Below are 25,997 nucleotides of genomic sequence, written 5' to 3' on the forward strand. Positions count from 1 at the left end.
TGCTTGGTGCTTTTATAAAAACAGTCATTATGAGACAAAACTTGGGTCAGGTCTAAATATTAAAACCAACTGCAGATTTCGTCAAGGCTGCGAGGTGTAAATAGGGGTACGGCATGTGATTTTTGATGCGATTATGGGTTAGGGTAAGGGTTAGGGCTAGGTGGAGGGTAGGTTTAGGGTTAGTGCTAGGGCTAGCCCTACTTACATCCAGTGACCTGTGATCAAATCTTCACTTGGCCTTAATATTCAGACCTAAAACAGACCTAAACCAATTTTCGTTCTTTGGGAACACCTGATTACACATTCTGGTTCCTTTATCTTCGGAAAAAAAAATAAAACGTACTTGGCTGCTCTAGTTCAAATCTTTAAACACAAAAAACGAACAAAGCGACTATTTATTTATCAAAATCACCGAAGAACTAACAAATAAATTTGTTTGACCTTACTTGTGTAATTGGACTAATTTTTAGAGGTAGTGAATTTGATGTGGGGAGGAATTTGTACTACGGCCGAATGTAGGAACACAGCGTTAAAATGCCGGTCCTCTTTTGGGAAGAATAGTTTCAATTTAATTAAATTTGAATTTAATTGGCTTTTGTGATAGAGGCGATGTTGAGATAAAACTAATTTTGTATTCCATATTCAACAGTTTAAGCCAAAACGAAAATAAAATTGTAAGAAAAAAACTGACATGAAAATTTAATTGCATATATTTTGACCAATCACTGATCAAGGCAACAACTCTTTTCATCATTTTGTCGCTTTCCATTCATCAAAGAGGTTTTGCTCTTTTAAAAAAGAACGCCTGGCTGAGATGGCTCTTCTTTGTCAAGGCAGAAAACAATTTGGTTTAAAGGTAAGACACCTAATTTCAGAGCAGAGCAAATGATATAGTGCCTAAATTGTGCTTCAGTGAAACATTAATAAAATTCTAACATTGTCAACGGTGCAGAGTGATCTAATAACTTCTAAAACAATTAATACTTACTTTTCCTTTCACTTTACTACGTTTATTCCACGATGTCAGCATGGCTGCATCACTACCCATTCTCATAGTCAGCTCAGCTGGCGACATTGTTAACATTTCTACAGGATCGATACCCAATTCATCAGCTTGATGCTGTCAAATAAGATGAAATAAATACTTAAAAACAAATACAAGAAATGAAATGTCCGACTGTTCTGCACCGACTGGGTAATGAAGACGGATCAAATGAAAGCGTGCAATAAGAATCAGGAACCGATCATGATGTCATCACTGGAATTGTGACATCTTATCAATCATCGAGTATAAAATAAAATTGAGTTTAACGTCCTACTGTTCTGCACCGACTGGGCTAATGAAGACGGGCATACGCAAAACAGTTTATCATGATGGAAATTTTGTCCAGACAGCCACACTAGAGTCTACTCTTATATCAAATTTCAATGTGTACACGCCAATATGTACCCAGGACCTCGGTTTTTCGTCCCATCCAAAAGACAGTCCTGCACAACTGACAAGGAGGAACAACGTCGGAAAATCCTTATGAACTTTCTCGGCCAACACAGGGATCAAACACGCGACCTCCAGGTTAGCGAGCCAACGTCTTAGCCACTGAGCCAAGTGGACGTTACATCTCATTTATCTCCCTTTCCAAAAAGACTTACATTTAAGAAATCTTTATACGTTTCTTCAACTTTAGCCAGAACAAATCTCTGAGCATCCCTGAGTGTTGCTGTTCTTGGTCGTTCTTTTTCCACGCCTAATCTAGCTATAATCTTCTCTGGCATTGGTACATGTTTTCTACTCAGATTATCAAAATATGCCCTAAATGGAAAAATTACAAATAGAAATTGTCTTGAGTTGAGTGGTGTACAAAATGTAGATCAATATAACCCTATCTGATTTTTTATTACTACAGTGGACAATTGTCACATCCGACCTCTGATTTCTCAAATACTCTGTGAAATCCGACATCATTTTCATGTCCAGATTTATTTCCTTATTATTTCAACCAAAAAATCTTTGAGTAATACCTACTCTTAATATTCCGAATTACGACATCTATCAACCGTCCCGTTTCACGATTTCCATTGAATCAACACTGTTTAATCCAGCCTTCAATCGGTGGGTTTGAAGCAAGCAACCACTAATCAATTATCGGTGAGATTAAAACTTGCTAGCGTAGGTTTTTGTTGATTACTTTGATAATTTTATAATCTCTTGTAAGACAGTTGTGACAAATACTCAAGAATATCCACGAATTCACAGTTTTCAAAGTTACAATATTTCCGGTTTTGAGAAAACTGAGTGTTCTGACACTCTGCGTAATCCAAAATATTGTAACAATCCTGTACAATGTCGGATTTGATGGAGTCCACTGTATTTTGATGTGTAATAATTCGTACCACACACAAGTAATCTTAGCATCATTGTGGTCCTCACTTAATAAGTATCAAACTGACTCAATAGCTTGAAAAAAGAGAGAGAGAGAAATGGGGTTTAACATCCACTCGACACAAACTATGTCATTTCGGGACAAACATATGGTTCAACATTATTCAATAAATCACTTGTGTGTAGGGGTCTTTAGCAGTGGGAGGAAACTGGTGGACCCGGAGAAAACCCATAAGGTTAGGCAGGCAACCCTCCTCCTTGTCACATACAAGTCTGGGATCAAAACCATGCCACTTGACTCAATAACATACCTTATGGGGGGGGGGTGGATGGCCAAATAGTTAGCACATGTGCACTGTATCCTAAGGCCTGTCATTGAGTCAAGGAGTTGGGTCGCCTGTCCAACCGGGTCCTCCCGTTTCCTCCCTCTGCTAAAGAACCCTGGGCGCAAGTTAATTATTGAAATAAAATTAAACCATATGCTAGTCCCGAAATGACCTAGTTTGTGTCGCGTGGACATTAAACCCATCTCTCTCTCTCTCTCTCTCTCTCTCTCTCTCTCTCTCTCTCTCTCTCTCTCTCTCTCTCCACATACCTTATGAATTAAAGCACATTCGAACAGACACCTCCTGTAACAAAACAAGTTTAACCCAACCCCCTAATCTTATTCTAAAGATTCTACTTACTTGTGTATATTATTCTAAAGATTCTACTTACTTGTGTATATTATTGGCTAACATATCTTTTCTTGATTTACCATCTTTATTATTTAAATACGACTCGATATCCTGATATAAACCCACCATATAACTCACGTCACGGATATCGAACTCAGATATATACTTCTTAAATAACACCATCATCCTGTAAAAATAAACATATAACACCATCATTCTATATTAATAAACATTTATATACGTCTTAAATAACACCATCATCCTATAATAATAAACATATCAGTTTATTATAAAATCTACTCAAAGCATTTAGTAACTGGATAGGATATAAAAGTATACCACATACTTATAGAAAACAGCTACTACAGGATAGGGTATAAAAGTATACCACATATTTATAGAAAACAGCTACTACTGGATAGGGTATAAAAGTATACTACATACTTATAGAAAACAGCTACTACTGATAATATATTGGTTATATTTTCTTTAGTTTTTCAAGCCAATACCAAAATGTTGCCTTAATATATTAGTAGCTGTTTTCCATAAGTCTGGTTATAGTTTATTTTCCCATCCATTTACTAAATATATTAGTAGCTGTTTTCCATAAGCATGTTTTTTAGTTTATTAGTGTCTTATGAAATTGATATTTAACACTTTGTAATAACAATATGCAGTAAAAAAAATGATATTTAACACTTTGCAATAACAATATGCAGTAAGAAAAAAAAATATATTTCTTAAATAAATTTCTTCATAACATTGTTGTTGCATTATTTCAATTGATGACAATAATGGAAAAGGGAGATAATCCGGACTAGGACAAAAGATTATGTAAGTATAACTAATTACCCAGATCTTCTTGTTCTATCCTATACAAGCCCTGTACAATATAGTTTGTATATTTGCTGATATTTGTAATATTTATAAAAAAATTTAACCATTTTTCAAACAAATAAGTACAATCATAGTGTCAGGGGAGACAACTCTGATATCTGATGTGGGCTCAGACTAGTAATACTCTCCTGATTGGGGGAAAGAGAGAAGTACTATAAATAGAGGAACTACAAATCATTGGTACCGAGATAAGATAAGTAATGAGTCCATGTGTGTATCATTCCAGTAACCATGACTACCAGACTATACATAAAGCAAAATTTAAAGTACAAAAACAGCATTTTATCAAATTATGCCACCATCATAGAATGTTTAGTGTTTTGACCTAAAGTTGACGTTATTCTGCGTGGATTATTGAGTCCTAAATCGTAATAAGAAATTGTGTTTCTAACAGTCTCAGTTAACCATTCTGCCTGCGTTATGTTTGAGTATAAATTCAAATATGGCAGAAATTAATGAATATACTGAGGTATGACGATTGTGCTGTGTACTTCTAAAATCCAATTGATAAGACTCACCAGAAGATTTGATCACATCAATATCAAATATATTCAATGACTTACTATTTATTCAATCACATCAATATTAAATGAGTTATATTGCATGACTTACTGTTTATTTGAAAACATATCTTGAAAAGTTGGTAATTTTCCTCCTTTATCAGTCACATCTTCCTCTTCTTCAATCCCAGATTTCTTCTGTTGGAAAAATTTTTGAAACTATTCACAATTAGGACTGAAACTTGGAAACTTCTTAAACCTTTAGTACTTGATCACCAGAAACCACCCCAAATTAAAAGGGTTATTTATCATTATAAAGGTCACAAGAAACCATGAATTGGACGGTGAGTGTGGGGCGGGGTCTTAACAATACATTATTTATTAGCTAAATTTTCTAGTTTCCTGGCTTAAAATGGTATATAAATTATCACTTAGACATGACAAGCCCATAATCAACTCTCTAGGTCTTTGGATGTCTTAGATATTGAATGGATTAGACAATGCCCGCCATATCTGCATTAAACAAAAATTTTCCTAAAATACTCAAAAGAGACTGTAGATAAAAAGCCTGACAATAGAGTTATACACAGCTTTCTCTTTTGATATTTTAAAACTCTTTTTTAGATTATTTCATTTTATTTAAAAATTAAATAAATTGAATAAATCAAACATTCTTACATACCCTTGATGGGGGTTTCTTTAACTTGGCTTCTCTTTGTCGAGCATAAGCAGCTCTCACAGCTCTCTTTCTCTCTCTTTCAGCTTCCTTTCGCTTTTCTTGATTTTTCTTTCTCTGTTCTGCTAACCGCTCAAAATCTATCTCTTCCGCCTCAGCTATAGATTTATTTAAACGTAGGCCTCGTTCAGATTGAGTTGATCCGGGTACTCTGTGTGTGAAAGAAAAGTCGTGTATGGATTATTTAATAACAGGATTGTAGGCAGAGCAGGATTAAGAGTTTGTAGGTTACTGGGCTACCGGTGCTGTGGGGCCCTCCAAGAAAGATGGTCCTGAGTTATGAATCTAGAAACTCTGGTGTACAATAGGCCTACAGTGTTTGTTTTTGGCCTAGTGTGTTTACTACAAATATACAGTACATGTACATTAAATGGAGAGAGAGAGAGAAATGGGGTTTAACATCCACTCGACACAAACTAGGTCATTTCGGGACTAACATATGGTTTAATTTTATATACATAATTCGCTTGCGCGTAGAGGTCTTTAGCAGTGGGAGGAAACCAGGGGACCCGGAGAAAACCCACGAGGTTGGACAGGCGACCCTACTCCTTGCCACGTACAACCGGGGATTCGAAACCATGCCGTACATTAAATGAATCTTTTATTCAAAAAGATATGTTTAGAGATCCATTCATACTTTAAATAAATAACTTTTCATTTAATCTCTGACGGAAATCACTAAACTCCCCAAAGTCCATAACTTAATCCGGTTCTGAGAGTAAAACTAACAAAAGCAGAAAAGGTATAAATGATCCACTCTCTGTTAAAAAGTATTAAAATACAGATGTGATGTCATCCTTTGATGTTGGCGTACCATTATTTCAAATAATCGTAATAATGTAATGTGCCAAGTGTACATTATTTATACTAGCTAAAATTTGGGATCCGCATGACATATTTCATTGCAAAGCACTGCGAGTGTCTGTATTTTAAGCTGTTCAGTGGTCTCGAGCTTAAGACATTGCATAATATATTGAAACAACAACTCTCATCACTCGTGTTTTTTCAATATATTACTTAATGCAGTGGTTCTCAACCTTTTTTTTTTTGCCAACGGCACACCTTAGAACACACTAAAAAAAAATAGCGGCACACCTGGCTAAATGTATTTGAATTTTGCAAAATAAAAACATGATAGGTCATAGACAGCATACAACGGTAGACAGAGACTAGTCATAGAAATATAGAATGACTCAAACTAAATACAAAAAAACACAGATATGAACTTATCAGTAGACACCAGTGAATACTCAACTAGGGTCATGCGGTTTTTCACATTTTCCTAGTGTGCCTTTCAAAATTTCGCAGCACACTTAGGAAGATCTCGCAGCACACTGGTAGAGAAACACTGACTGAATGTCTTGCTCTCAACCATTAAACCACACATAATGGAGAAACAATGCCTTAGTTTAAATATACAATTCCAGAATTGTTTTTTTACTGGCAACAGATTTTTAAAAAATGGTTCTATTCATGGTGATTAAGGACATATTTCATCTTCTACAAAAAAATACATTGCATTGTTGATATTTCAAATTATTGTTTAAGGAATCATATTAATACAATTATAAAATGTTTAGTATTTTAAAAGTTATAACTCAGTGCAACTCTATTTTTGTTTTCATGCAAATTTGGTATGTTATTCTACTATATAATACGCATACATTCGCATATGCAATTATAGATTAGGGGGTTGGAGGGGGACATATATAATAGTTATTAAATTTAATATCAAGCATAATAACTATAATTTTTTAGAGGCATACAGTAATTGGACAGAGTGATAAACTATAACACATACTTATGGAAAAACAGCTACTAACATATTTGGGCGACGTTTCAAAAAGTATTCTCTCAACGTTATCAGGCTAAGATGATAGAATGTATTTCGAAAACTTGCCCAAATATATTAGTAGATGCTTTCCGTGAAGATGAGTTAGTTCATCATTATAAATATATTTGGGGCCTGTTTCACGAAAGTTTAACTAAGATAAAATCCAGATTTTAATAATTTGATTGGATAATATTAGATTGATTTAAGTGCTTAGCCAATCAAAATTGAAGTATCTACTCAAATTTGGATTTTATCTTTAGTTAAGATTTCGAGAAATAGGGCCCTGATTAGATTGTGATTTTATACTGAGGATAATTCAAAGCAAATATATGATATATTCCACAAAAAGCATATGAAGTATCCACAACCAAGCATACACTATGACAGATTTACCACCCTACCCTCCCACTCGTATATATCTCCAGTTTTAATCTCCACATAGTCTACAGAGAAACGTTCAATCTCCACATAGTTTAAAGAGAAATGTTTAAAACAAATAAGCATATGAAAACCAGCTCCATTTAACCTTTCTCTTAAGTCATACCTTTAAAATTTACCCACTCAACACCCTACTCCTTGTCAGTTCAAGCGGGGAATCGAAACCACGCAACATGACTCAATGACAGACCTTGTGATTTCACATGCACACATTAAACCACTAGACTCCCCCCACCCCACGCCCATCCACCTTCCAACACAAGCTAGGTCATTTTGGGACTAATGTATAATACAATTTTTCACTTTAGCTGTGGGAGGAAACCGGATGACCTGGAGAAAACCCACAAGGTTTGGCAGGCTACCCATCTTCAATAGAAGGCTTGATCTCGCTTTAACTACATACAACTTGTAAAACTCGCGGTCGTTGCTTCAGAAACATGCAGGCTACCCAACTCGTTCTCACGTACGAGCTTGGGATTGAAACCACACTACTTGACTCAGTGACGGACCTTGCGATCTAAAATGCTATTGAACACACAAATGAAAGTTTGGCATTTAATCCTTGTACAACACATCAATAAAAACATACTCAATAACATGCTATCAACACTTTGTGATTTTTTTAATTTTTACAGTGCAAAAAGATTACATCAACTAAAAATATTGTGCATTTCTTAATTATTTCATGCAATTGTGAAATTAATAACTAATGAATTAATTAAACGCATGTAATCGAATATTTGAATAGCTATAATCAGCATTCAATAATATCATTATTAGCCACAAAAACAATCTGAATAAAACACAGATCCTATTTCGTTCGTTTTATATAGTTCAAAATTTCATTTTAACTGTCTTCACTACACTAGGATCTGGATGCGAGGTGAGGGATAAGTCAATGAAACTGTCTGTTACGGTGACTTCTTGATTAAACCGCTAGAAACATCAACGCTGATTGATTAATCAATGTCCGACGTCATAGGATCAAAAGCCACTCGTATGACCCCTGAGGCGACCTTCCAGTACAACTTGTCAGATCTTCATGTAGTGTAGGCTATCGAAAGTATAAAAAAAATGAAACGAAATATAGATATGTGTTTTTTATCAGATTGACACAACACAACAATACATCTAGTATCACACAGCTACATATATTACCTTAACGGCTGTAATCTAAATAAAATTATAATAATCAGTACAAGATTTTAAAACAATCACCAAATTCTTACCAATACAAAATTATACTGGTATCTCTTCTCTCTTCATGTAGGACTCTAGCTAAAATCCATGTACTATATGTCAGGCCCAAAATTGTAACGCTAGGTCCCCGATGTCGTGCGATGTGTTACCATAGTAATAGTAATGCCAGGTTCCCACTGTTGTATGATGCGTTACGATAGGATTGTCCCTATTGAGTCCACGATCTGGTACGTGGAGATATGTTCGGATACGTTTCGATACAATTAACACAATTGCTACGAATGACTACAATATATGGTGAGACCTGATAGGATCACTACGATTACTTCACAATTAAAACCACGATTTCAGTTGTAGCATGAACCGTGATAATTATGTGAATAGTCCATAAATGACTGAGAAGTGATATCAGATGTTCTAAAAGTAGTGGCCATCCCAACTAGAATATAGGTTAACCCTTTGAACCCTGAGACTCTGAGCCTTATATAAATTCCCCTGTATCTGACTGCTAAATAGAGTGATAATCTGGATTTACAATACGCCATGACACATGAATAATGAGGAATTGACTAGAAGTTCAAAAGGTTAGAGAGAGAGATAGAGAAATGGGGTTTAACGTCCACTCGACACAAACTAGGTCATTTCGAGACTTACACATGGTTAACTTTAATTTCAACAATTCGCTTGCGCGTAGGGGTTTTTAGCAGTGGGAGGAAACCAGAGGACCTGGAGAAAACCCATGAGGTTGGACTCAGTGACAGGCCTTATGATACAGCGCGCACATGCTAACCATTCGACCATCCAAGCCCCCTCAAAAGGTGACGTCCCTATATTGCGGTAAGCACTAATGAAATGAAAACAATAAAGCTTCAATATATAAAATAGATATATAAAAATAATTCTGGGAATCCTTCCAAATTGATGTCGTTAAAATAAAATGTAGAATATCGTAGTATATTAATTACCTTCTGACCCAAGGTCGAGGTCGTTTTATAACAAGAATATCTTGATCAGCTCCCGCAACGGTTATTTCTATCGCTTCAGCTGTACTTGGTGGTGTTTCTCTTCCTGGTCGAATACGACAACTAAAAATGAAATACAATATATCTATTCAACAGTTGAAAATAAAAGAGAGAGAGAGAAAGGGGGTTTAATGTCCACTCGACACAAACTAGGTCATTTTGGGACTAATATATGGTCTATTTTATTTCAATAATTCGCTTCCGCGTAGGGGTCTTTAGCAGTGGGAGGAAACCAGAGGACCTGGAGAAAACCCATGAGGTTGGATAGGCGACCCTACTCCTTGTCATGTACGTGCTAACCATTCGGCCCCCCTGAAAATAAAATTTCTGCAACGTGTGAGAGGATCTTTTCGGGGAAATGAAATGGGGTTTACTGTTCTGCTCTGACTGGGCGAATGAAGACAGGCATACCGTGTATAGTTAGTTTGTTACGAGGGAAATTTTGTCTGACCGTAGACACTAATGCCTACTCTCACAAGCATTCTGTTGGTTTATGATAAGACTGGAAATAAAGAGCTAAAGCCTCAATTCTCCAGTTGCAGAATCTCATATATTATTGTAGTATAGTACTTTGAGCATTGAAGTTAAGGGGTTTTATTCACGATGTTTTTCTCACAAGCATTCTGTTGGTTTATGATAAGACTGGAAATAAAGAGCTATAGCCTCAATTCTTCAGTTGCAGGATCTTGTATATTATTGTAGTACAGCGACAGTTTAGTAGGGAGCACTACAGGAACAAACACAGAGAGCGACAACTGTTGATAACTTTAATTGACAAACCACCATTACAATACACATAACCCAGATGTCTGGAATCAGAGAACTGATATTGAACGAAGGGACCTGTAACCTACAGGGACTTGTAACATATACAATTAACTATAATGGCGTAGTACTTTGTAAGGGAGAATTAACGTAAAACTTACTCAAGGAATATTTTGAGATCATCTTTAAGAAATCTAATCCATGCTTTTTCTAATCTTCCAATGCTTCTGTCTTTTATACTGTCAAAAACTGACGCCTCGACAAAATCTCTAGAACCAGATAACATTTGATGTAAATTATTCCGTTCTTTCTCGGAGGGCTCTAAAATAAAGTTATACAAAACATCGTTTTTAACATCAGAATTTCAAACTCTTTCCGACAGATTTGTCAACCAACATTTGTAAATATATTACATAAATCCTGTGACTGATTAAGGTCAGCCAAAGCAAGCCCTGAAAATGGCAATATGAAACCTTTTCATCACAGATATTCGAATGTGATGAAAGTTCAAATATGGGAGATTAGATAAAGAGCTGGCAGTTCTCACTATAATAGTTACAAACTAGATAATGTAAAGGCAATTTGCTGAAAATTTCAGTCACATTGATCCACTCTGAACCGAGAATTTAGCGATTGAATTTTGGGCCTAGTCTTGATCATCATTACTAAAGTCGGTACGATAAAAAACAGTCTTGATTATCCATTTTTTTAATTAATCATGAATGAGCATTGAGCAGCAGATCGGATTATAAACCAGTAAATATCGCAGGCTAGCGATGACATCAAGTGTTGATTAGGGTCTGGATAAGTTAATTAATGTCTAATTAATAACATTTCAGGCCAAAAGAAAGACCTGCAATAGGCAGATTTAGCTCTTGCATAATGTTTGTTAAAATATTCACAATGAGAGCACACAACATCGTACTAATTTTAATCATTTCTTTTGATTGTGATCCTTATTCAATTTGCATATTATGTCAGGAATTTTGGAAAATATTTGTGGGACTAAAAAAGCATCCATGCCCCCATTCCCCCCTGCACAAGAAAATCCTGACGTTGCCACAGTAATGGTTTCTTGTATCGTGATGTGTTTGTCATCTACTAAATGCCACTTGATGGATCCATCTGTAAAATCGAAAGATATCTAGGCTTTTTAAAAACATACTAAACGAGACATATTTCATCCACAACCACCAAGCCATCGCTGTATAAATATATTACTTGTCATGGGAATGGTTTAGCATCTATTAAATGCTGCTTAATAAATGGACGTCCTTGCTAGAGATAAGGGGGCATAATTTAAAGGTGGCCCCCCGGGAACCATACATTTGATTTGATATTTGTTTATTTGGTGCAATGTCTATTTTCTGTCTTGTCCACAGGTTTGTCTTGTAGATTTTTGTTTTGTGTGTAGTGCGGTCCTCCTGCACTTACCCTTATTTTCCTTAAATTCAATACGTTCTGGTGTGTTGACAAATGTTAGTTTTTGTCGTTGAAATAGAATTAAAAGCTGATACGTCAAAATATGGTTCTCTTACCAACAATAAGGACACATGGAATCAAATCTTTACTAGCGACGCATCGTGGGAATTCCTTCAGCAAGGAAGCCCATTCAACTTTAAAATCTAAAGATATCCATGCAGACTTTTAAAAACTGAAAAGCTAAGTAAAGGTAACAAGGCATGAATTGTATTTCTACAAATTGTTAATCCACTAACCGACGTTATATTGACTATCTTCAGATATATAATTGGTGTAGATGGACCAGGCATGTCTCATTCTCAGCAGACGGTCGGCTGATTTGTCTTCTGTAGCACCATATTCCGTTACATCTTGCCAGAACAGCAGATTCGATAACATCAGGTAATCACAATTACTGAAACATAGAAATAGCAGTTAGTGAGAGACAGAATCAGAGAGAGACACACAGAGGGAGACACTCACAGAGAAAGAGAGACAGACAGAGAGACAACAAACAAAGGGACAGACAGAGACAGACAGAGACACAGGGTCATTTAATATGGGTGGTCGGGGGTTGTTTTAGTGAGATGACACAGAGAGAAACATACACAGAGAGACACAGCAACAGAGCCAGACACAGAGACAGAGATGACAAAGAGACAGAGTGGAGAGTGGGTTTAACATCCACTTGACACAAACAAGATAATTTTAAGACTAACATGGTTCAATTTTATGCCAATAATTCGCTCGCAAGCAGGCAACTCTACTCCTAGTCACATACAAGCTTTGAGTTGAAACCATGTCACATGTCTTCATGACAGATCTTATGATCTAAAGCACACAGGACGCAAAACCGAGGTCCCATGTACACCTAAAAAAACCTTGAAAGGTTGGTATTCGATATAAGAATACGCTGTAGTGCCACTGTCCTAGCGAACACCCATCTTCATTAGCCCTGTAGAGGCAGAAAAGTAGGACGTTAAACCCCATTTCATTTCCCATACTGAGTACCGGTATTTTAAAATTTATACGAATTTACAATCAATATTACTCACACATCTAGATAATTTTTAAACGGTCCACCAGCCAACCTGTCAGAACTTAAAGCTACAATTAATCTGTCTTTAGTTGACCTGAAAATATATTTAAATTTAGTTTTATATAACATGTATATTATTTTTTTCTCATTGTTCTCATGTAGACAATATTTGTTCCAACTGTTCCCATGTAGACAACCCTTGTTCCAATTACTCTCATGCAGACAATACTTGTTCCATTTGTTTTCATATAGACAATACTTGTTCCAATTGTTCTCATGTAGACAATACTTGTTTCATTTGTTCTCATGTAGACAATATTTGTTCCAACTGTTCCCATGTAGACAATACTTCTTCCAGTTGGTCTCATGAGAAGTTCACTGTATTAGTTTCCCTATTCCATTTGCAGATCTACATTTTAGGGGCCCTGACGCGTGAACTAGCAAAGAGATCAGCGTAACATTAAGGAATAAGAAATAATTTATTCATAACCCTACAACTGTCTAATTAATCAGGAACATAATTCTACTTGGGACACACCCACTGCCACGAAATTCATATGGGGGTTTGGAGCTCTCGGAGTAGATAGTTAAAACAGGGTGTAATAACTAGGCCTACAACAAGAGTTTCCTCCCTTGCACTATACTATGCATTGTGTATTGATAGTCACGATAAATAGAGGGTGTTTGGAGTTCGCTTCACCATTGATATAACCTTTCTTGTTTGGGGCCTTATAACTCTTAAACTTATGTCTGTCACCACCCGACTACCCGACACAGGGTTCTTGAGGCTTGTCCCCCTGTGACAGTCTTTAAATTAATGAACCCATTTTTGCCAATTTTTGGCCCCCCAGCCACCTCAATGGCATATTACTCACCTAGATGGGGCTATTCTGGCAGTTCCTCTTCTACCTCTGGCAGATGTTATATCACGTAACATGTTACCACTGTTCACCATATCCCATGATGATGTCCTTGATTGATTAAAGGCATCATCTGGCCATACTGGCATGGAATGAACCAGGGATATAGAAGGGAAGAACGGTAGGGAATTTTTATCAGCTGGTTTCATTACTTTAAACTTTACCATGTCTCTCTCTTCGTCTTCACTGAAAACAAGAGAAAAGATTATTATACTTTTAACACCACACATTAATCATTTTGGGACTAACCTACACTCTTTAATGGAGGGGATCACGTGGCTAAGTGGGTAAGACGCTGGCTCGCTAGCCTGGAGGTCGGGTGTTCATACCGATTTTCCGGCGTGGTTTCCCCTTGTCAGTGATGCTGGGCGGAGGGCCTGACAAGGACAGCTGTCTAGTTGGTCGGATGGGACGAAAAACCGAGTCCTGTGTACACATTGGCGTGCACGTAAAAGATCCCTTGGCAGTTGGAATTCGATTCAAGAGTAAGCCGTAGCGCCGCTGCCCGGGCAAAATTTCCCTCAAAGCACACTGTATGGCGTATGCCCGTCTTCATTAGCCCAGGTTACGAGCAGAACAGTAGGACATTAAACCCCATTTCATTTCATTTCACACTCTTTAATGGCTACTTTAGCAAAGCTGGAGAGGAGAATTTTGTCAAGACAGTACCATTTCAGCCCAGGTCAAATTCAAACTGTCAAGCAATATTTTATGTGGAGGCTAAATGACAAGGCAACACTTTACTGCACCCCTGATATGTGAAAACAGCCTTGAAAAATCCTATGGTTTTTTTTTTCTATGCCAGGATTCGAAACCAGGGTTAACAAGATGAGCGTACAGTTTCCTTATCACTTGACTACCCTCCCCAATTACCCGGCCATTCCTTTTAGGTGGAAAAAGCAACATTGTAATCATCTCTGCTTTAAAGGAATATGATATGTCTGTTGCTTTGAACAACACATCAAACATCATCATTTAACCCCCCCCCCCACCCTTCTCCCCAAATAATAACAAAATTATTATGACTCTCTTGAACATTAAATCGAACATATTAACATAAGGAACAACCTTATTACTGAGTTAGATACTATGCAATTTTTAACAAGCAAATGATATAAATATGTGGATGGTAGAATATGCAACAACAATGAAATACAATTAAATTTGAACACCTTTGATTGATGGTCATTTATTGATGTGTTAAGAAATAAATCATTGGGAATCCCTGCATTTGTTCAAATACTAAACATTTACCATTTAGACAGTACATTATAAATAGGTAAAAATGTATACCTCATAGGTTTTTGTCGTTCAAAATGCATGAGAAATCGTGAGATCCAGTAGGCTCGAAGACGACGTAGGACATCATATTGTGTACGTAGAAATATAGTATGTGTTAGTCCCACATTACGGGCAGCTCGGGTTATCTGATCTTTAGCATCATTGGTTAGATTTAATTTATATTTATCCTGTATATCTCTGCAAAAAAATATAAAAAACATTGAAAATTGTTTTTTTTTTTTAAATCAAACTTTTATCATAAAATTATGAATTGGCAGTAAACTGAACTACCAAATTCTACCTTCACAGCACTTTTCATTTTCAAAAGATATCTAATGAATCTATGACTTAAAATTCCTAAACCAATTTGATCTGGTCAAAAATAAAATTGTTGAATTTGATTTTACGTGTTGATTACATTGTGACTGAAAATAAGTTTTTGTCCAGACAAACATCTTTAGTTCTAGCAAGGCTAAAATAAATGATTGATATTAGCCATTTGAAGTTTACACCAACTTTACAACTGACTCATGTCAGTGTGTAAGGTGTAGGCTCACTAATCAGGAGAGAAAGAGAGAGAAATGGGGTTTAATAGGGATCAGTCGCAGAAGGATGATTTGCACTGCCCAAAGAAGCAATGTCCTCAGCTTCTGGCCTTTGTGTTTCTGCCAGATGTCTTTGAGATTCTTCATAAGAATCAGAAATAAAATGATAATTTCTATTGGGTTCATTGTCCTGACTTTCATATTCATATGGATAGTCACTGTAATCATAGTATGACCCACATTGAGTGGCATCAAACTCATCATATTCATAATCATATCTATTTTGTCCTTTATTTTCAATTGTAGATTTCAAATCTTTAAAATGTGATACTAACACTGATTGGAAATCTCTTATGGACGACGTAAAGATATTACCAAGTGTGTTTATACTGTCGGGTGGAAATGAACTAGATTCTACGGAGTCAGATTGTTTGTTCGTCGTTTTGGATTTACTGGACGAAGATGAGGCAAGGCCTTCGTTTGACCTTGAAATATTTTTAGTTTTTTCACTACATTGTTTTTTAGAGGGAACTACGTTCCCAGATTCTTTTAATGGATTTTGGATTTTTCTTTTACCACCTGTCGTGGTTTCCTGTAAATCTTCCTTTAGAATCTGCTTAGTAGCAGGAGCATGTTTCGCCATTTTTTCAGCCATGTGCTTTATGAACCCCAAAAAACAAACTGCTTTTAAGTTAACTAAAAAGTAAACTGCTTTAGCGAATTATTGACTACGTCAATACAATCTTCGTTGTTACTACGTAACAGAAATGTTCAAATATTAAAAAAAAACTTTTTTAAAAAAGACACAATGACAAATAAGCAAAGAGCTTCGAAACACGTCCTTCGCTTGTGACTGGGCAAGCACGCACTGATTTTCGCGGGCAAGATGCAATCTCATGGATCTCATAATGTTAATATTGGGTGTTGAAAAATGTCCACTCGACACAAACTAGGTCATTTCGGAAACCGGAGGACCTGGAGAAAATCCACGAGGTTGGACAGGCGACCCTACTCCTTGTCACGTACAATCAGGGAATCAAAACCACGCCAGTTGATTCAATGACAGACCTTATGATACAACGCGCACGTGCTAACCATTCGGCCACCCAACCCTCTCACTAATCAGGAGGTCCAGGGTTTGATCCCCATGTTGGCCAAAAAAGTTCCCCAAAATTGTCCAGCAGTGGTGCTGGACAACACGGAAAACAAAACTGACAAGATAACCCTGCGGACAAGGCACACTACATATAGACATTGCAAATAATAAACAAATATCAAATCAAGTGAATGGACCCAGGGCCCAGTCGTAAGTGTCAACTGCGCTGTACACACCCAGGCCTGTAAGGACGTGTTATACCACTTAACCCCTCCCCCTTTTTAGCCATTTTGAAGTTTAAACCGACCCCCCCCCCCATCTTCCTTACCTAAACAGACAGTTTCTTATTTCTATAAATTCCTCTTCATCATAGTCCTCCATAGAATCTTTAAAATATTCACAATCTAACCAGAAATTCAGAAGATGGACACCAGCTGTGTCTTTTAAAAATTCTTTAAATGATTCCATTCCAACATACTGTAAAACAACAAAAAAATATTTTAAAATATAACAATTCCATTTCAAAATACTGCAAAAAACAAACAGTAATTTCAAAATATAAAAAATTGAATTTCACCAAAATTTATTTAAAAAATATTTCTTTAAAGGAGCTATACCTCCAATTCAATATCTTCCATAATATTCGAAATTAAAAATATGAATTAGAATTTAATATTGGTCCAAAGATACATTCCCATGTACAAAATGGGTGATTTGATGATATATTTGGCCTAAAAACATCTTCAAACTAATAATTTATCATAAATTTGCTTCAAATCCTTCTCAAAGCATTGCAATTGTCAAGGAATACCCTTGCTATAAAAAAATTGATCAAAAGAGGTCATGTTTGTGTCACGTGACTTACAGCTGCGAAGTCAGAAGAGAATTCATTTCATACACAAGACGGTGTTGTCTTTAATTGCTGACTATTTATTACAAATATCGAATCCAAATTAAATTCTCAGATTATCCACTGCCCATGTCTTTTTCCGTGATTTTTATCTCAGAAAGTGTTTAACTCTTCATAAAATTTATCAACATGTACATTAAACGCTCAATCTTCGCGTGCAACCTTTGATGTCACGCGTGCAGATATTCCTAATCATCGGGCTGTCGATTAGGGGAATCCTGACATTTTTGTCCTGAATACGCTCCATGGGTGTTTTTTAGGGAATCCAGTATTTTTCTAGTAAGATTGGATATCTCTACTTTCCATATATACCAAAATTGCCATACTTTTATTGGAAATAACCACCCGATAAATACTTTTCTGGGAACCTATCTTTAAATCAATGTTTATGTTGGTATCTTACTATGAAAATATGGAATCTTAATATCCAATATTTAAGACACAATGAACCTTTTAAAATCAGTACTATCATAAAATGTCAACAAAATATTAAAATCTGTGCGTAATAGAAATAGGAAGCAATGACTTCTGTTTAAGATTAGATTGATGAATTGTCCGACAAAGGATTAAGTCAGTCAATCATGGCAGATTAAGTAGTTAATCAAGGTATGCGTATAGACAGTATAACACAATCAATATGTTAATCACTTAATTACCTAATCAATGCAGCCTATTATCAAGGTTTGAGTGATAGTTATACACTCAGTACACTATATTAATTTTGGAATTTTGAATATTATTCACCATGTCTTGATGTCCGATTGGGCATATTCCCGTTCAGGCAATTTTGGACATTTGGAAAATAGCATCAGACAAGTCCGGAATATACGGGCGAAATCCCATCCCTGATACTATGGACATACTTATTTCAGGCAGCATTTGTAATGAACAAAGAAAAACATATCCCAGAAGCCACCATAGAGAAACTTACTGTAGCTATAACTTGTTCCTTCATTTGTTGTATCGTCATTTTTAATCGACCTTCCATATTCCGTACGTCAGTTTCTGTCTGCGCTTCGCTTACGGCATCATCATCATTAAACGTTACATAGGGGTCACCAGTAGGGGCTGGTTCTTCCCGTAATAAGGCATCGAAATGGAAGAACGGCATCTTGATGAAATCTTCGTAATTAACAGGTGCTGATAAAACTCTGAAATGAAATGAAATGGGGTTTAACGTCCTACTGTTCTGCTCCGACTGGGCTAATGAAGACGGGCATACGCCATACAGTGTGCTGTGAGGGAAATTTTGCCCCGGCAGCGGCGCTACGACTTACTATTATATCGAATACCAACTGCCAAGGGATCTTTTACATGCACGCCAATGTATACACATGACCTTAGTTTTTTGTCCCATCCGAAAGACTAGACAGCTGTCCTTGTCAGACCCTCCGTCCTGCACCACTGACAAGGGGAAACCACGTCAGAAAGGAGAGAGAAGAACTTGGGTTAATATAACTAGCACCTGTCACAGACATTATCAGACACAAATATGAAATGAAATTTCTGATCACCTGGAGCTAATATAATGAAATGAAATGGGTTTACTTTTCTGCACTAAGCGGGCTAATGGAGTCAAGCAGTGTACTATGAGGGAGATTGTATCCCCACACCAGCGCTACAGCCTACTCTTAATTTGAATTCCAACTGACAAGGGTCTTTTTACATGCACGTCAATATATACCCAAACCTCCAAATGACTAGATGTTGTTCCGGCCATATCTTCCTTCCTGCCCGGGCTGATGAAGATGAGCCATATGTGTTTTGAGGGGAATTTTGTTTTGACAGCAAAGTTTTTATTTTGCCTTCTCTTTATCAAAAGGTTCTTTCACATGCATGCATAGCAACCAGAACACAGGTGGAGACACCTAGATGCTTTAACTTGCCAGGTCCTCCGTCCTGTACAATTAAGAAGGGGACAACCAGAATGGAAAAAAGTGGGGTCAAATTAGTTGGTGAACCAGTGCTTTAATGAGCCACTGTGGACCATATTGTATTTACTCACTGAGCCCATGTGGCCCCTATTGTATTTACTCACAGAACCCCTGCAGACCCCATTATATTTACCCACTGAGCCCCTATGGTCTCTATTTTACCCACTGGGTCCCTGTTTGCCCCTATTGTATTTACTCACTGAGCCATTGTATGTGGCCCCTATCAAATTCACTCACTGAGCCACTGTATGTGGCCCCTATCGAGTTCACTCACTGAGCCACTGTACGTGGCTCCTATTATATTTATCTACTGATCCCCTGTGGGTCCTATTGTCCAACACTCACCTGCTTCCACGTAAAAAAGCTGCTTCTGTCGATGACGTAACTGGTGGACCCTTCGTTTTCTTGGATGAATAACTTTTGCTTCCTAATTAAAAGTAACATTATACCTTTTTTGAGTAACGATAGATTAAAGATACATTATGGGAAATAAGATAAAGAGCTGGCAGTTCTCACTATAATAGTCAAAAACTAGATAATGTAAAGGAAATTTGCTGAAAATTTCAGTCAAATTGATCCACTCTGAACTAAGATTTTAGCGATTGAATTTTCGGCCCAGCCTCGATCATCATTACTAAAATCGGTACGATAAAAAACATAGTCTTGATTATCCATTTCATGATTAAATCATGAATGAAAGTTGAGCACCAAATCGGAACCTAATCCAGTAAATATCACAGGCTAGCGTTGACATCAAGAGTTGATTATGGTCTGGATAAGTTAATTAATGTCTAATTAATAATTTAGATAACATTTCAGGCCTACAGAAAGAGCTGCAATAGGGAGATTTAGCTCTTGCATAATGTATGTTTAATTATTTAAAAAGTTCATTTTCTTTTGGGACCCCAGTGAGCCATCCTGTAAATCTGCCACTAACATGACTACGATTATTACATATAGAGAGCAAAATGGGGTTTATTGTCCACTCAACACAAAATAGATCATTTTGGGACTAACATATGGTTTAATCTGGTGAAAACACCTGAGGTTGAACAAGCACCCCTACTACTGGGAATCAAAACAACACTACTTAACTCAATGACAGACTCAATCGCATTAAACCGATTTAAATAAAAGAATAACTAACCTTTATCCTGTTTCATACCATCATCAGGAATAACTTTTACTAATGATGAAATTCTGTAATAAATAAACAAATAAAATGAAATGGGGTTTAACATCCTCCTGTTCTGCTCCGACTGGGCTAATGAAGACAGGCATACACCATGCAGTGTGCTATGAGGGAAATTTTGCCCGGACAGCGGCACTACGGCCTACTTTTATATCGAATTCCAACTGTCAAGGGATCTTTTCCGTGCATGTCAATGTAAACTCAGGACCTCCGTTTTACCATCCCATCTGAACAACTAGACACTGTTCTAGTCAGGAACTCAATCCTACATCACTAACAGTAAACATATTCATGCCATGAATCAATATTTCAAAATATGTGAACCTTAACTCTAGGTACATTTCGCTTCAAATTGTTCCCAGTATTATATAGTTAGTTTGGAGGCTATTATTGTCTAAGATCACATGATATTTTAGCTTCTCGGATTAATTAAACAAAAGTATTGCTTACAGCAATTGATGTACAAATTCTAAGTGGTGAGCAATTCTTTTTCGCTGAATATCTACCTTGTTTCAGTTTCACAATCTGATTAAAGCACAGATCCTATTTCATTTCTTTTTTTTATAGTTTAAAATTTTGTTTTACTTGTCTTCACTACACTAGGATCTGGAAGAGTTGTTATATTACTGGCGTTTTGGTTGAAATGAAGGATAAGCCAATGAAACGGTCTGTTGCGGCAACTTCTTGGCATGCCATGTACGGAACTGTGGGTAAACCACTTGAAACGTCAACGCTGATTGATTAATCAATGTCTAACGTCATAGGGTCATAGCCACTCGTACGACCCCTGACACGACCTTATAGTGCAACATGTCAGATCTTCATGTAGTGTAGGCCATCGAAGGTATAAAAAAACAAAACGAAATATAGATCTGTATTTTAATTAGATAGCTTTGTTTCATATTTGGCAACTTATCGCAAGTGACCAAAGTCGATATTTGTTGATGTCACAATGAGCACACAGGCAATTTTTTTCTGGAAATATGGCGACAATTAACCATCACTACAACTTGTGCGATAGGCTAAAATGAATCAACTGTGTACACTAATCTTTAAAAAAAATTACTAACCTCGCTCCTCGTTTAATTGTTCCAGGGGATCCTGTTTGAGATCTGTCGAACGGAGCAGAAGTTCTGGCATCCGTATATTTACTTGATGTTTGAGCATTAGACGATGTATTCTTCATGGTTTCTGTTACTGAAGCAGACGCTGTAATTATAATAAAAACTTTTATCGTTTAGATATAAAATAGAACCTGGCTTAACAACAAAAAGTTTAACACCTGAAATGCGCGGACACCCCAAATTCAATCAAGACGGTCGCAGAAATTTGGTCAAACACAGCACTTCTGTCTATTCCACTGAACATGGGGTTTAACGTCCTACTGTTCTGCTCCTATACTGGGCTAATGAAGACGGGCATACACCATGCAGTGTGTTACGAGGGAGGTTTTGCCTGGACAGCAGCATTATGGTCCAACTGTCAAGGGTTATTTTATGTGTACGACAATGTATAGGCCTACACAGTATATCGGTTTTTCGGCCCATCCAAACGACTATAAGTTGTCCCTTACCAGGCCCCCTGTCCTACACCTCTGACAAGGGAGAACCACACTGGAAAATCCTGATGAAGTTTCTCGCCCAACACAGAGACGGAACACCGGATCCCAACACAGAGACGGAACACCGGATCCCAACACAGAGACGGAACACCGGATCCCAAGCTTAGTGAGCCAATGTCATACTCATGCAGCCACAGGTCAAATACAAACAGGTATCTCATTAATCATCAATATTCATATACTACGAAAAAAAATTGTGAAAGTCACTTTTTGGAGAGAGAGAGAGAGAGAGAGAATTGGGGTTTAACATCCACTCGACACAAACTAGGTAATTTTGGGACTAACACATGATTCAATTTTATTTCAATAATTTGCTTACGCGTAGGGGTTTTTAGTAGTAGGAGGAAAAAGTAGGACCCGGAGAAATACCACAAGGTTGGACAGGCGAAACTACTCCTTGTCACATACAACCACATGTTCCTGAAGCAACGATCGCGAGTTTTACAACATCTAACCGTTGCTGCAGAACTGGGAAATTCCTGAAATTTTGCGCTCGTTGTGTTTACACGTGATCAATTAGCATTGTCCAATCAGTGGTCGTCGCACATAACACACTGTAAACAAATATGGCGTCCTCCATAGAAACTCTTTGTTGATCAGGTATGATTTCCAGCAACCTTGACATTGATCGAACCTTGAACTTTGCAACTTGATTGTCACATGTAGACATCTTAGCTATAAGCGCGAGACTTGATAATCGTAACGATATTTTCAACGAAGGAATCTGATAGGATCACAAGCTGGGCTTATACCCAATCAAAAATAGTGCCAAAATATGCGGGGTATTACGTGAAGGGCTTGATAAGATGTACGTAGTTAAGGCGAGATTAAGCCTTCTATTGAAGATGATACAACCATGGCAGATGACTCAATGACAAACCTTACAATACAACGCGCACGCATTAACCATTCGGCCATCCAACCCTCACCACCTCTCTTTCACTTTTTGGTATATCCAGCTTAATTGGTACCAACTACACTCTGGTAAAATTAGAGAAATTAAGGCACACAAAAATGTCCTGCTCCCCAATCAAACAGGCCTGTATACCCATGCCGATATACAATATTTGATTTCAAATAAATATAGTCACCTAAATATCTACGTATAGGGTCACTGTACGCCTTGCTCCCTGGTCGTCTGTATCGGAACAATTCATGATATCTCATATCTGCCCAGTTGATATCTTCGTCCAGGCCTTCATCCTCCGCGCTGTTGTCTCCGCTGTAACTTAGACTAGATATATAACTCTCAGACTGTCGACTATACCCTCGGATCTGACGACTAGATCCACGACTCGCCGAGTTCCTGTCGTCTAATGGGCGCAATAATAATTTACATAACTTCAACTCTCGAAATAACTGGGTGCTGAAATAAAAAAAAATAAAATGAGAGAGAGAGAGAGAGAGAGAGAGAGAGAGAGAGAGATATTACAAACTAGGTCATTTCAGGACTAAGACATGGTTCAATTTTATTTGAACAATTAACTTGTGAGTAGGGATCTTTAACAGTAGGAGGAAACCGGAGGATCTGGTGAAATCCCACGTGGTTAGACAGGCAATCCTACTCCTTGTCACGTACACGTAGGGAATCGAAGCCACGCCACTTGACTCAATGACAGACAGTCTTCTACAACGCGCACACATTAACCCTTCAACCATCCAACCTCCCGTTGTGCTACAGCCTTGACACAAACTTGGGCATTTCGGAACTAACATTTGGTTCAATTTTATTTCAATAATTTGCTTGCGTGTAGGGATCTTTAACAGTGGGAGGAAACCAGAGGACCTGGAACTGGAGGCTGGAGGAAATCCATGAGGTTGGACAGGCGATCCTACTCCTTGTCACCTACAAGCTGGGAATCAAAACCATGCCACTTGACTCAATGGCAGACCTTATGGTTTTATCACTAACACGCATTAAACCACTAGACCAACCACCTCCACCCCCACCCCCGGTGGTATCGTTCCGTTCTACTTCACTAACCTCTGGGTGCATTAAATTATCTGCCCTTGATACTTCTGCTATTTTTATCCACCAATCAAGTTATTGCAACTAAGATTATTGTGGTGAACATAAACAATGTAAACTGTTTTTTGATTGGTTCTTAGAATCAAGCTACGACCAAGAGCAGATAATTTGAGTTCATGAAAATCCTGTGGATGCACCCTGAGGTTAGTGGAGTAGAACAGAACGATACCACTGGGGATACCGAAAAGGTCAAGCCAGTTTAATTTTTAGTTGTTCGGATTCTTGATAAATGAACAGCCACCTGCGTCTTGTCCACGTTTTTGTGTTGAAAGTGGGAGCCATGGTGGCTCAGTGAGTAGGACGTTGGCTTGCTAACCGAGAGGTCCCAAATTTGATCTTGTATTCCAACTTTGTCAGTGGTGCAAGACAGAGGGCCTGGCAAGGCACAGTGTATAGTCATTTGGATGGGACAAGAAACCAAGGTCTTGTATATACATTGGCGCTGGCAGTCTAAATATGATATAAGAGTAGGCTGTAGGGCCGCTGTTCGGGCAAATTTATTTCCCTCATAGCCAACTGTATGATGTATACCCGTCTTCAATAGCCTAGTCTGAGCAGAACAATAGAACGTTAAAATTTCATTTTATTTCATTTTTTGCCTTGAGAAGAGCAAGCAAGTACATTTTCTTTTTAAATCGTGTTTTTTCAAGAAGGCATACGAAACATATTATGTAATATTTGTTCCTAAAGAAAAAAAAGTCAAATTCAATGTTTGATTCTTACCTAAGAAATAGTGGAAGTCTCTCCTCTCTAGCCCACTGTAACATATTCTCACGAACAGCGTCTGTTGCTCCATAAGGAAGAGTTGATGCTGGAGACGGGCAACCAAGAGAATCGGCAACAGTTGTATTATAAGGTGAGGGAACTTCTTCAAACGCTCCCGTTAGTCTGTTGTAAGCCAATGCTTGTGGAAACACCTAAAATAACATAATAAGTTATGTTTATTAAAGATACATTATGTAAGACTTAGACAAAGATTAGTCTGTTTAAAATACAGATATATATTTCGTTTCGTTGTTTTTATACTTTTGATGGCCTACACTACATGAAGATCTGACCGGTTGTAGTAAAAGGTCACGCCTGAGGTTGTACGAACGACTTTTGACCCTATGAAGTCAGACATTGAATAATCAATCAGTGTTGACTTTTCTAATGGTTCACCCACAGTTCCGTGCATCAAACGCCAAGAACTCGCCATCACAGACCGTTTCATTGGTTAATCCCTCACATCAGCCAGAAAATGGGTTATATAACAACTCTTCCAGATCCTAGTGTAGTAAAGGCAAGAAAAACAAAATTTTGAACTATAAAAAATGAAACGAAATAGGATCTGTGTTTTAATCAGATTGGACAAAGAGCTGGCTGTTCTTGCTATAAAAGTTCAAAAATAGATAATGAAAAAAGTCAAATTTCTTTATTCTGAGCGAAGTTGTGAGTGGTCGAAGATGTAGCATAGGTTGTTTATTATCGTAGCTAAGGTACTGGACAAATAAGACTAAATCTCGCAGGTTTTCTAATCC

At 37.3% G+C, this 25,997-nt stretch overlaps 1 protein-coding gene across 5 annotated transcripts in view; it reads right to left on the bottom strand.

Moving 5' to 3' along the window:
- Positions 1-25,997, bottom strand: part of LOC126822338 (uncharacterized) — a 50,035-nt gene that overhangs the window by 16,946 nt on the left and 7,092 nt on the right. For 3 of the 5 annotated variants that reach the window (XM_050551174.2, XM_050551175.2, XM_050551176.2), the window contains exons 3-21: positions 25,201-25,394; positions 23,540-23,814; positions 21,898-22,036; positions 20,783-20,835; positions 19,981-20,062; positions 18,633-18,852; positions 17,120-17,268; positions 15,163-15,348; positions 13,825-14,055; positions 12,966-13,043; positions 12,168-12,325; positions 10,611-10,770; positions 9,628-9,747; positions 8,621-8,635; positions 5,137-5,341; positions 4,567-4,652; positions 3,098-3,244; positions 1,651-1,810; positions 989-1,120 (exon numbers count right to left, since the gene is read on the bottom strand). In XM_050551174.2, coding sequence (XP_050407131.1) covers positions 989-1,120; positions 1,651-1,810; positions 3,098-3,244; positions 4,567-4,652; positions 5,137-5,341; positions 8,621-8,635; positions 9,628-9,747; positions 10,611-10,770; positions 12,168-12,325; positions 12,966-13,043; positions 13,825-14,055; positions 15,163-15,348; positions 17,120-17,268; positions 18,633-18,852; positions 19,981-20,062; positions 20,783-20,835; positions 21,898-22,036; positions 23,540-23,814; positions 25,201-25,394 — 2,790 coding nt within the window. Of the gene's footprint in view, positions 1-988; positions 1,121-1,650; positions 1,811-3,097; positions 3,245-4,566; positions 4,653-5,136; positions 5,342-8,191; positions 8,517-8,620; positions 8,636-9,627; positions 9,748-10,610; positions 10,771-12,167; positions 12,326-12,965; positions 13,044-13,824; positions 14,056-15,162; positions 15,349-17,119; positions 17,269-18,632; positions 18,853-19,980; positions 20,063-20,782; positions 20,836-21,897; positions 22,037-23,539; positions 23,815-25,200; positions 25,395-25,997 lie in introns of those variants that run through there. The other 2 variants (XM_050551173.1, XM_050551178.1) reach the window with 2 other exon arrangements.

Source organism: Patella vulgata, chromosome 5 (genome assembly GCF_932274485.2).
Source record: "Patella vulgata chromosome 5, xgPatVulg1.2, whole genome shotgun sequence".
NCBI classification, from domain to species: Eukaryota; Metazoa; Mollusca; class Gastropoda; family Patellidae; genus Patella; species Patella vulgata.